The sequence below is a fragment of the Oncorhynchus kisutch genome, linkage group LG29 (assembly GCF_002021735.2).
Source record: "Oncorhynchus kisutch isolate 150728-3 linkage group LG29, Okis_V2, whole genome shotgun sequence".
In the NCBI taxonomy this organism is placed as follows: domain Eukaryota; kingdom Metazoa; phylum Chordata; class Actinopteri; order Salmoniformes; family Salmonidae; genus Oncorhynchus; species Oncorhynchus kisutch.
Window position 1 is genome coordinate 10,398,155 of NC_034202.2, and position 12,031 is coordinate 10,410,185.

A 12,031-nucleotide genomic window follows, 5' to 3' on the forward strand; every position below is an offset into this window, starting at 1 on the left:
GGCCATCCAGAAGGCAAGGTCAGTACAGGTGCATCAAAGCTGGAACCAAGATACTGAAAAACAACTTCTATCTCAAGGCCATCAGACTGTTAAATAGCCATCACTAGCCGGCTTCCACCCGGTTGCACAACCCTTTACCTTAGAGAATGCTGCCCTATATACATAGACTTGGAATCACTGGCCACTTTAATAATGGAACACTAGTCACTTGAATACATATGTATTTACTGTATTCTATTATACTGTATTTTAGTCAATGCCACTAAGACATTGCTCAATCTAACGTTTATATATTTCTTAATTCCATTCTTTTACTTTTAGATTTGTGTGTATTGTTGTAAATTGTTAGATACTACTGCACTGTTGGAGCTAGGAAAACAAGGATTTTGTTACACCCACAATAACATTTGATTTTGACATACAGTATATCACTCTCCTCTCTCTTTCTGTTCCACGGTGGTTTACGACCAGCAGCAATTACACCTTTTGTTGAGGGGGCCAGGTCAAAGGGCAGAGTGGGAGAGGGAGGGCCCCCATTCACACAGCCCAAATGGAAGCCTGTCTATAAAACTCTGAGCTTTTAATGTCCACCCAACACACTAAAAAATAATGGTTCTAAATAATGCCAGACAGGGGTTCTTTGGCTTGTAACCATAGCGGCACCCTTTTTGGTGCTATATATAGAACCCTTTTTTGAAGGTTCTACGAGGAACCTGTACAGTGCTATAAAGAACCCTTTCCTAAGGCTCTATATAGCACCAAAAACAGGTTCCGCTATGGTTGCAACCCTTTTTTATGGTTCTTTATAGAACCTTTATGCAGAATGGTTCAAATAAAGAACCTTTCCCAATCTGAAACACTCTTGGTAGATCCTTTTGAGGAACCATACAGATTGTTTTATTCAGGTCAGCCATATTGTATTGTCAAAAGAATCAGGTGAGCTACCTGAGGAGAGCGCCACTGACTGGGTTAGTCAACCTTTTTCAATTGACACAAGACCATAAATGAGTCTTTCACAAGACACCATTCCTGGCCATGGTCATATATAATAGGTAACAGCGTAACACCACACATTAAATAAACTGGATTCTCATTCAAGGTTAAACAAAAAGGCCCCCCCCAAAAAAATATTAAAATGAGCCACCTTCCCTACATTTTAATTATCACTAAAAGAGCAAAGAACCCTTTTCTGAACTGTAAAGAACCATTGAAGGGCTCAGAGGGTTCTTTGAGTCATTAATGGTTCCACATAGAATTGTCACCCTTCCCAAAGAACCCTTGAGGAAACCACATTTTTGAGTGTGAACAGCCATAGGTTGTGACTTTCCACTGGACATCAGCACAAATGTGTGTACCTTCATAACCAACTCTATTATATCAACATTCTAACCACATCCCCACAATAGCTTTCTATATCCTCACTGATCCTCCACGGAAAAGTTAACATGTTTGTCTCATGGATAATAAACTCTATCCATATTTAAATAGAAATCGAATCTGTAATTTCTCATACGTCATCACACAATGTCCTGAACAAGTACGTTCAAGACAAAGCGTGGAGCAAGAGTGAACTGCAAGAGACGCACCGTTTCACAGTGGCGCAGCTGGCTGAGGCACACCTGACATGTCTCTACACATACCCGCCAAGTCACAGACCACGCAATCAACACAGCAATGAAGTCTGGGAAAGAAAGGAGGAAGTCAAAAAAGGCCTCTTGATTCACTACTCTACATACTGTAAGATCTATGTATGCTATATACAATAAAACATCTGAAAATCCATTACATGATGTCGATAAGGTTGACCAATGGTAAGTCGTAATGGTCTACTGGCATGGAGGTAAGACAGACCATAAAACAAGGGTTACCAGACAAGTTCAAACACCAGATTGTAGATTCAACTATCCTCCGGCAACAGGTAGTTCATCTGACATTCCTTCGGAACCTATCAAGAGGGGGATGAGGGAGCGAGAGAAGAGGGGGATGAATGGAAAGTGGAATGAAAGGGAAGGAAGAGATAGGAGAGCTATGTGGCTACATCCCATCTCCTTAGACAAACACTGAAGCAGATTATCAGACTACTCAACCAACCATACATTATCTGTCGCTTTCGCTATGTAACAAAAGCAAGGACAGACAGGTTGCTGAGAGTAGTATGCTACATCTGTGACAGCGATGAGCAGTCTTTATTCATATTTTCTTTGACTGTTTCGATTTTAAAGAGCAAAAGTGATTATTGAGATCCTTTAAATGCACTTCAAGTAAAGCTTGATTGGCTTTGATGTGGCACCTGGGTAAACAGCAGCTAATAGAAATCTGTGTGGAAGTTGTGGAAGTTAAGACGATTTGAGTCCAATTCCTCTGCTGTTGCTCGGTCCAGGTTGCAGCCATGCTGAGTATTTCTCCAGAGGATAGAGTGTATCAGCCCATGTCTCCCCAGTCTCTGTGTTCCGTAGCGTTCAGTTCCACCTCACTAAGAGTAGGATCTATATCAGATGTTCCGCGACGGTCCCATTCACTTCACTGATTCCCATCGCCTGGGGAACGCTGTTCTGTAATTCCATAATTCCCGCTCGGTGGTCCTAGTAACCCCTCTTCTCCGGCTGGCTGGCCGCTCCAAGGCCACTTCCTTCCCTTCCCTTCCGGGCTTCTCCCCTCTCAGCTGCCTGCCTGCCGGCCCAGCCCTCACTATTAATAGGACAACAATAACAACTAACCGCCCGGCCCTGGCCAGCGCTGACCCTGAGACGGGGGTCGAGGAGAACATACGGTATCACAACAATAACTGGAGTACACTAGACAAGGATCCAAATGGGCAGAATATATCACCATGACAACTAGACTAGGGCGGCTAAAATCCATGCCGCGTGATACAGTATAAAGGCTTGATAAGTCCTCAAATGGTATACAACAACACATGATATAAAGCCTTGAATGACTTTTGATGTCAATAGGCTACTTATGCTAAATCTCAAAAGCTGTGAAAGTCACAAGAGTGCTTGCATTTGCTGTGAATGACATGCTAAACACCAAAATGATATTTATGTCAATCAGAAATGCTGTCATTACGGAGTAATGTTCACTCTGGTTGGGTTGATGGTCTCGTTTTTGGGGTGGAGGTGTTGTAACATACCGTTTTAACAGTTGTAAAGAGAGACATGATGATGAGCAAAGTGCCTACAATAAGTTAGTGCTGCATGCTAAAATGAGTTGGTCGTTTACTTGTCACATGAGCAGAATACCACAGGTGTAAACCACACAGCGAAGTGCTTACTTAAAGGCTCTTCCTCAACAATGCCGTGTTCAATATCGAAGGTGCCAAATAGAAAATCCAACTTTCAACACTAGGTCAGAACAAAAATAAAAGCGAGCAGGAAATATAACACACATGATTGTAAGTTACATAGGGTCAGCATCCGTACCACATCAACGTGCAGGGATACGGTGGTAGTTGATTGTAAGTTACATAGGGTCAGCATCCGTACCACATCAACGTGCAGGGATACGGTGGTAGTTGAGGCAGATATGTACATGTAGTCAAGGCTAAACTGACTAGGCAGCAAGATAAATAATAATGAAATAGTAACGGTAGCGTGCATGATTATATGAGTTATCTACAGTAGTCAAGGAAACAGCCTCTGGTTGTAGGCAGGCAGTAGACAGTAATCCTGCAGACTTGATACTTGTGGGAATGAGACTGCTAAAGTAGTTAACTACCACCCTCTCCTCTCTTCCCTCCTCACTGCACTGTGTTGAAATGTGACTCCCCACTCCAGTCTTGAACCACGTAGAGCTACCCAGAAACACACACCAGAGAGAGAGAGAGAGAGCAACGTTAATTAGAGAACTGGAGATATCCAGAACAACACACCAGCGAGAGAGAGCGACATTAATTAGAGAACTGGAGACTCGTTAAAGCATGGGGAAACACAGCATACAGTAGTCTAGAAACAGAACGAGAGCTGAGCTAGAATTTCCACTGTCTGTTTGGAAGTGTTTCACTGCTCCTGTTTTGTCCGACCAAGAGAGCAGAGTTGTTAAAACACATGTAACGGACCCTTTGTCTCTTTCAGTCTCTTTCTCCCTCAGTTTTTTTCACTCTGTCTGTTCTTACAGAGGGGCCAGTCTGTTCATTCAGTGAGGGCTCTCTGTCTTCTGCTTTACTCAGAGGAGTGTAGCTCTGTTCTCTCTGGCACTTCCCTCCACACCTCCCTCTCTTCCCCCGCTCCACAAAGCCAGCATTCCCACAGAAACCCCCTCAAACTCTGGATTGAAATACTACTCCCGTTTTACCTCCTGTCTCCTCCTGTCTCCTTCCCTCTCACCCCAAGAAACAGCAGCAGTAAATGGCAAAAAGCTGCGAGGCTCTTACCTCAGACGAGCTCCCACTCCAGCCAGGAAAACACAGGGAATGTCATCCCCAACACTCCGCACGGAAAGGCAAGAGCAACAAGTAGTAACAAGGAATGATTTCCCCCTCCCTTCTCCCCCTCTCTTTCTATCACTCTGCCTCTGCCTCTGCTTCGCTCCACTCCACTCCACTCACTCAGCTGCAGTGGTCTGAGGGAGTGTGTGAGAGTGTGTGTGCTCTCCCTCCCTGCCTGTCTCTCTCTCTCTCTCTCTCTCTCTCTCTCTCTCTCTCTCTCTCTCTCTCTCTCTCTCTCTCTCTCTCACACACACACACACACACTTTTCTTTCCCTACCTCATGCCCTCTTGCTTGCTTTCCCATTTTCAAGCCTTGAAACCAAAATAGGGGATTGTTGTCAAACTTTGTGTTTTGTTTTGAGCACAGGTGAGGGTAGTGCATTTATTCTCTGCTTTACATTCACTCATTTGCAGGTTTTAATATGTAATATCTTCCACGCAAGCAAATGTCCTCATCCGCTTGCGTGCTCCTCCCCTATATCAAGGTGTTTTGGTACTTCCCTTATGCACTACACTTTTCCATGTGCTATATTTTACTGTACCACAGGTCGATATAGTCTACTCGCCTATCCTGCCCACTATCCACCATTCATAGTGACAATAGTGGAAGGTGGATCGCTTGTCCAGATCTGCAATAGGCTAACAAGCAATCATACCACACATAAAAACCATTCATGCATGCAGCAATTTTCAATAGGAATCCACAAGAACAAATAGGAATAGCTGATAGGCAGCGGAGAGGCCAGGTGCACCACTGCTCATGAAAGAACAGCGAAGACATGAGACATGCAGCTCAACAAGCACCCCTATTTATCTTGTTTAAGGAATATACAATTATCCTACGTAGACTAGACTACAACACCACAATGCAATGAATAATTGAATTATTGCTTTCAAATGAGTATTAAAGTCTAGAAAGGCACAGCAGCAGCCCAGTCTGGCTGTATTTTTACTTCTGATACCGAGATTCTTAGTTCCCTTGTGATGTCTTTGTTTTAGTATGGTCAGGGCGTGAGTTGGGTGGGCAGTCTTTGTTCTTTTTTCTATGATTTGGTATTTCTGTGTTTGGCCTGGTATGGTTCTCAATCAGAGGCAGCTGTCAATCGTTGTCCCTGATTGAGAACCATACTTAGGCAGCCTGTTTTCACCCTTGAGTTGTGGGTGATTATTTTTCTGTTTAGTTTGTTTTGCACTTCCACCAACAACCGTTACAGAATCACCCACCAAGAAAGGACCAAGCAGCATGGTGACGAGAGGCAGCGATACCTAGAGAACTGGACTTGGGAGGAGATATTAGACGGCAAGGGACCCTGGGCACAGGCTGCCGATTATCGCCGCCCCAAGGCAGAGCTGGAGGCAGCGAAAGCCGAGAGGTTGCATTATGAGAAGCTAGCACGGCAGCGCAACAGGGATGAGAGGAAGCCCCAAAAATGTATTGGTGGGGGGGGTCTCTGGAAGACTGAAACAGGTTTCCCTCAAGAATTACCCTGTATTTAGCGCCATCCATCATTCCTTCAATTCTGACCAGTTTCCCAGTCTCTGAAAAACATCCCCAAAGCATGATGCTGCCACCATCATGCATCACTGTGGGGATGGTGTTCTCGGGGTGATGAAAGGTGTTGGGTTCGTGCCAGACATAGCATTTTTCTTGATGGCTAAAAAGCTCAATTTTACAAAAAAGCTCAAGAGTACCTTCTTCCATATGTTTGTGGAGTCTCCCACATGCCTTTTGGCAACACCAAAGTGTTTGCTTATTGTTTTCTTTAAGCAGCAATGGCTTTTTTTCTGCCCATTCTTCCGTAAAGCCCAGCTCTGTGGAGTGTACGGCTTAAAGTGGTCCTATGGACAGATTCTCCAATCTCCGCTGTGGAGCTTTGCAGCTCCTTTAGGGTTATCTTTGGTCTCTTTGTTGCCTTTCTGATTAATGCCCTCCTTGCCTGGTCCATGAGTTTTGGTGGGCGGCCCTCTCTTGGCAGGTTTGTTGTGGTGCCATATTTATTACATTTTTTAATAAAGGATGTAATGGTGCTCTGTGGGATGTTCAAAGTTTCTGATAGTTTTTTATAACCCAACCCTGATCTGTACTTCTCCACAACTTTATCCTTGACCTGTTTGGAGAGCTCCTTGATCTTCATGGTGCCACTTTCTTGGTGGTGCCCCTTGCTCAGTGGTGTTGCAGACTCTGGGGGCTTTCAGAACAGGTGAATATATACTGAGATCATATGACAGATCATGTGACACTTAAATAAAGTCCACCTGTGTACAATCTAACTAATTATGTGACTTCTGAAGGTAATTGATTGCACCAGATTTTATTTAGGGGCTTCATAGCAAAGGGGGTGAAGACATATGCATGCAACACTTCTCCATTTACCATTTTTAGTTATTTTTTAGAAACAACTAATTGTTTTTTCATTTCACCAATTTGGACTATTTTGTCCATTACATGAAATCCAAATAAAAATCCATTTAAATTACAGGTTGTAATGCAACAAAATAGGGACAACGCCAAGGGAGATGAATACTTTTGCAAGGCACTGTATTTTATATAATTATAAATATGGCTAGCTGATCATTGTCTGATGCCGGCTCTGATTGTAATGTAAGCCTAATGTAACAGGCAGGGAGAGTGAGCTTGTCTGTGGTGGGCGGCAATCCCTCAACGTTCTGGCCCATATCTCTGCATGGCGTTGACTGTGCAACATAAGAATGCTAACGTGGAAAAGTCGATATCCACTTTTAGAAACACAGTGTCTCTACAGTTATTGTTATTTGTAGTTATAAATATTATTTTGAGTTAAGTCTATGCAATTTGTTTTTACAGTGGAAGGGAAGGGTCAGGCGAAAAAAAAAATTACGTTGGGGAGGGTGGTGCATTTTTTAAATGAAACCTTGATCGCTTATGAGTCTTTTTGTGGAGCAAAACCTTTTATGGAAGTTACTAAACAGCACATAGAACCCTTTGCACACTCAATGTCGTCGAGATATAATATGTAGATATTCCATGTAGACCTATTTGGGGGGGAAACGGTGAAGCCAGCTGTATAGACTATTTCCTGTTCCTGTTTGCAAGTCTTTTATTGAAGAATTTGAAACAATGCCGTGTCTGTTTTCTGCTCTTCATTAAATCATGCATAGCTGTTAGTATCTATAGTATCTACAGCATTCCACATTTTTGATCACTTATGAAAATAGAATATTCCATGCAAAAACAAATATCAGGTAAAAGGGCGGACATTTGGACGTTTCAATTGAAAAAAGACTCGGTCACATGACTAATGACATTTGAACAGCCAGATCTGAATAAATGGGTTGGATGGATGGCTTTGATTGTCCAGAAAACTAATTGCGAGTCCTTCATATGTTAATAATCCAAATATTCTGCTTAAAAAGATCTTGTTCAGCATTCATTATTCTTAGTGGAGGTCAGAACAAGCAACAGGGAGGTCATCACAGTTTCATAACCAGGGGCTCAGCCCTGAAGACCAGGGGCTGACAGGGAACCGCAAATCGTCATTGCCTTTTCTAAAACAATTTCCTGCAATTCTACATCGTTTTGCATGACTAGAGACATTACAATAAAATTTTCTAATACCACAAAAATCACAAAATGACAAGATACACTGACATTGACATACTGAGATCAATAAAACGAACGACCCAGGTCTTAAATGCAACCAATAGCATAGACCAATGAAAAGAGTGGATACACAGATTGTAGGCCTACAATATGGGGAGGAAATGAGAGTCCACCAACTTTCCAGTGGCACTCACTTATCCAAGGTCCTGGCTACATCCCTAACCAAATGTATCGTCTCTGTGCTTCCCAAAGATATCCTGGCGCACGAAGGCTACACCTACAGACGGGAACGACAGAGTGCAAATAAGTTATTCCAGAAGTGCAGGGGTCACATACTGTAACGCTCACTGACGGGGTAATCTCCAAATGATGCTGGAAACACGGTTCTTTCAGGGTCCAGAACATCCACTGGAGAAGCTTCGGACATACTTTCAGGCAACATGGGTTGGGGAGAAGGTTGAACGTATTCGAAGAAAGCCAATATGCATGTCTTGATTAACATAGTAATGGCTTTATTACTCGTATTCTTATTATCGATGAGAGCATGCCCAAGGCCAATAACATGGTTCCTTTTTTTCATTTCAGAATTATGGAACTGCTATGACGCTGGTCCTGCAAGACATGGCGAATCTTGTCGCTACCCACCCCACCATTTGGACGTTAAATCGAGCCATTGCAACGACAGCAGCAAAGAGGCTAAATGAGAACGCTGGCGTTCCACCGCCATGGCAAAGACCTCGCTGGCGCAAGCAACAGAAGGAACTGAAGTCACTGGTTCAGAAGTACACCACGACTGAACGGCTGGAGTCTTACCTGAAGAGCGTTGGCTACACTTTCAAGTTGCCGTTTCATGTTGCATCTGAGAAAAATGAGCGCCTAGCCTACTTCGACACTTATTCATGACACATCCATTTCAATCCTTTTCAATGACCCCAAAATCCTTTTGAGACCAGAACACTAAGCATATTCTTGGAAGATTTTTTCATGAACTTGTTTTTATGGCCCTGCATTCATGTAGCCTATTCTTATTTTTTTGGAGTACATGTTTTAGGCCTACTTATTGTTTCACCAGGATTTTTGTATTTTCCTAAGCTTTTCCATAGATAAATACATGTTTTATAGTGAATGGTTGGCGTTAATGGGTAGCGTAAAAAAAAAAAAAAAAAACATTCTTGAAAATGAAAATACATTGTAGAAACTAGACGGGCTATTGGCTGTTTTTAGCATTCAGGCTTTATATAACCATATGAACAAATGTATATAAAACATTCTGAGGATATGAACGACTTTTCATAGGCCTAGGCTACAATATTCTGCCCATATAAAGGAATGCATATACAATATTTGTAGCCATACATGATTTAATGAAAAGCAGTAAACATTGACATTTAATAACAGACTCAAACACAATCACACAATAGTCTACAGCTGGCTTCGAAATGTTGTAGAGGAGGAAGGAGTTCGCTTTTGCTGCAATGTTCACGTTAAAATATTACATTGTGCAGGTGCTTCGAGTTGGATCAGACCCCCTCCGGTAAAATTTGAACTGTCCCTAAATGCTTCAGTCACTCTCTTTATCTCCTTCCCTCTCATACACAATGTCACTCTCTCCCTCACACATACACACTTTCCCCCTGCGTGTGTGCAGAGGGAATGCCGTTGTGTTCCAGTGCAACCCGGGCTCAGAGGGGGCGGGATCTAGACCTCAGAGAGCAGAATTCCTTCCTGAGAATGGTCCAATCAGAGCCAGAGCTGTGGTTGACCAGAAAAAAAGTGCATGGATGAGGCCAGGACTCTCTCCCCACCAAACTACAGCTAGAAAGAAGACTCTTACTACACATATACATACAGGCTATTCCACTGCTATAACTTTATGCCCTATTATAAAGAACCTACACTGTAGTTGACTTGGCTGTTCCATACATGCATAACGTGAACTTAAATCTTTCTTTCTTTCTCCTCCCAACCTGATCAATCCTCTCAGGTTTCTGCTGCTGTTCTAGCCCAGGAGGAAGAGAGACATTCATCCACAGAATCAACATAATACCTCCTCCTCCACCCCCCACTCCTCCCAAGCCCCACCAACAGGGCTACTACCTCATCCCCCTCTAAACACCTCACAATTCCTCAATTAAACCCCACCACAAAGCCTACCAGATCATCCCCTCACCACTACCCCTTATAACTGTACCACGGGACTACAAACGACCCATACAGAAGACATACCAGTACATCCCCTTGCCACTACCCCATATAACTGTACCACGGGACTACAAACTACCCATACAGAAGACATACCAGTACATCCCCTCACCACTACCCCCTATAACTGTACCACGGGACTACAAACGACCCATACAGAAGACATACCAGTACATCCCCTCGCCACTACCCCATATAACTGTACCACGGGACTACAAACTACCCATACAGAAGACATACCAGTACATCCCCTCACCACTACCCCCTATAACTGTACCACGGGACTACAAACGACCCATACAGAAGACATACCAGTACACCCACTCGCCACTACCCCATATAACTGTACCACGGGACTACAAACGACCCATACAGAAGACATACCAGTACATCCACTCGCTACTACCCCCTATAACTGTACCACGGGACTACTAACTACCCATACAGAAGACATACCAGTACATCCACTCGCCACTACCCCCTATAACTGTACCACGGGACTACAAACGACCCATACAGAAGACATACCAGATCATCCCCTCACCACTACCCCCTATAACTGTACCACGGGACTACAAACGACCCATACAGAAGACATACCAGTACATCCACTCGCCACTACCCCCTATAACTGTACCACGGGACTACAAACTACCCATACAGAAGACATACCAGTACATCCACTCGCCACTACCCCCTATAACTGTACCACGGGACTACAAACTACCCATACAGAAGACATACCAGTACATCCACTCACCACTACCCCCTATAACTGTACCACGGGACTACAAACGACCCATACAGAAGACATACCAGTACATCCACTCGCCACTACCCCCTATAACTGTACCACGGGACTACAAACTACCCATACAGAAGACATACCAGTACATCCACTCGCCACTACCCCCTATAACTGTACCACGGGACTACAAACTACCCATACAGAAGACATACCAGTACATCCACTCGCCACTACCCCCTATAACTGTACCACGGGACTACAAACAACGCATACAGAAGACATACCAGTACATCCACTCACCACTACCCCCTATAACTGTACCACGGGACTACAAACGACCCATACAGAAGACATACCAGATCATCCCCTCACCACTATCCCCTATAACTGTACCACGGGACTACAAACTACCCATACAGAAGACATACCAGTACATCCACTCACCACTACCCCCTATAACTGTACCACGGGACTACAAACGAGTGCGTTGCCACAGCACTCAAGGGAGTGATTGAAAAAGCGTCTTCTACTTTCCCCAATGCACAAGTGGTTATACCCACACTGCTACCACGATAGACTTCCACCCTACCATACAGCAGGTAAACACAAGTATCCCCCCCCCAGGACCTACACCAAACCTAAGAAAGAAATTGAGAAACCTATCCAACCAAAAACACAGAGACCCAGAAAACCTGGGTCTATTCCTTCACTATGGTGAATCACTCGAACAATACAGAAATACACTAAAGAAAAAGAGGAACATCATGTCAGAAATGATCTCAATGTAAATGAAGAATCCATAGACTCTAACCACTTCTGGGAAAATTGGAAAAAACTAAACAAACAATAAAATGAAGCATTATCTCTCCAAAATGGAGATGTATGTATAAATCAGCTCTATAACAAAGAACAAACAGTAAATATATATATATGATCAAATACAAAATCTTAGAATCAACTATTAAAGACTACCAGAACCCACTGGATTCTCCAATTACCTTGAATTAACAAGAGGACAAAATAAAAACCCTCCAACCCAAAAAGGCCTGTGGTGTTGATGGTATCATCAATGAA

The 12,031-nt window shown here is 43.4% G+C and overlaps 2 protein-coding genes across 2 annotated transcripts in view; one reads left to right on the top strand and one right to left on the bottom strand.

Moving 5' to 3' along the window:
* Window positions 1-4,551, bottom strand: part of LOC109880108 (disabled homolog 2-interacting protein) — a 256,453-nt gene extending 251,902 nt beyond the window's left edge. The window contains exon 1 of the mRNA XM_031808701.1: window positions 4,373-4,551. The gene's annotated coding sequence lies outside the window, so the exon portion shown is untranslated. The remainder of the gene's footprint in view (window positions 1-4,372) is intronic.
* Window positions 1,822-11,472, top strand: LOC116358225 (repetitive proline-rich cell wall protein 2-like). The gene is made up of 3 exons (XM_031808739.1): window positions 1,822-1,840; window positions 10,157-10,554; window positions 10,657-11,472. Exons 1-3 carry the CDS (start codon window positions 1,822-1,824, stop codon window positions 11,470-11,472), a joined length of 1,233 nt encoding a protein of 410 aa, XP_031664599.1.
* The last annotated feature ends 559 nt before the right edge of the window (window positions 11,473-12,031 follow it).

Coding starts and splice junctions, on each gene's coding strand:
- LOC116358225 (XM_031808739.1), top strand. Junction 10,555..10,656: donor CGCCACTACCCCATATAACT/GTACCACGGGAC, acceptor CTACCCATACAG/AAGACATACCAGTACATCCA.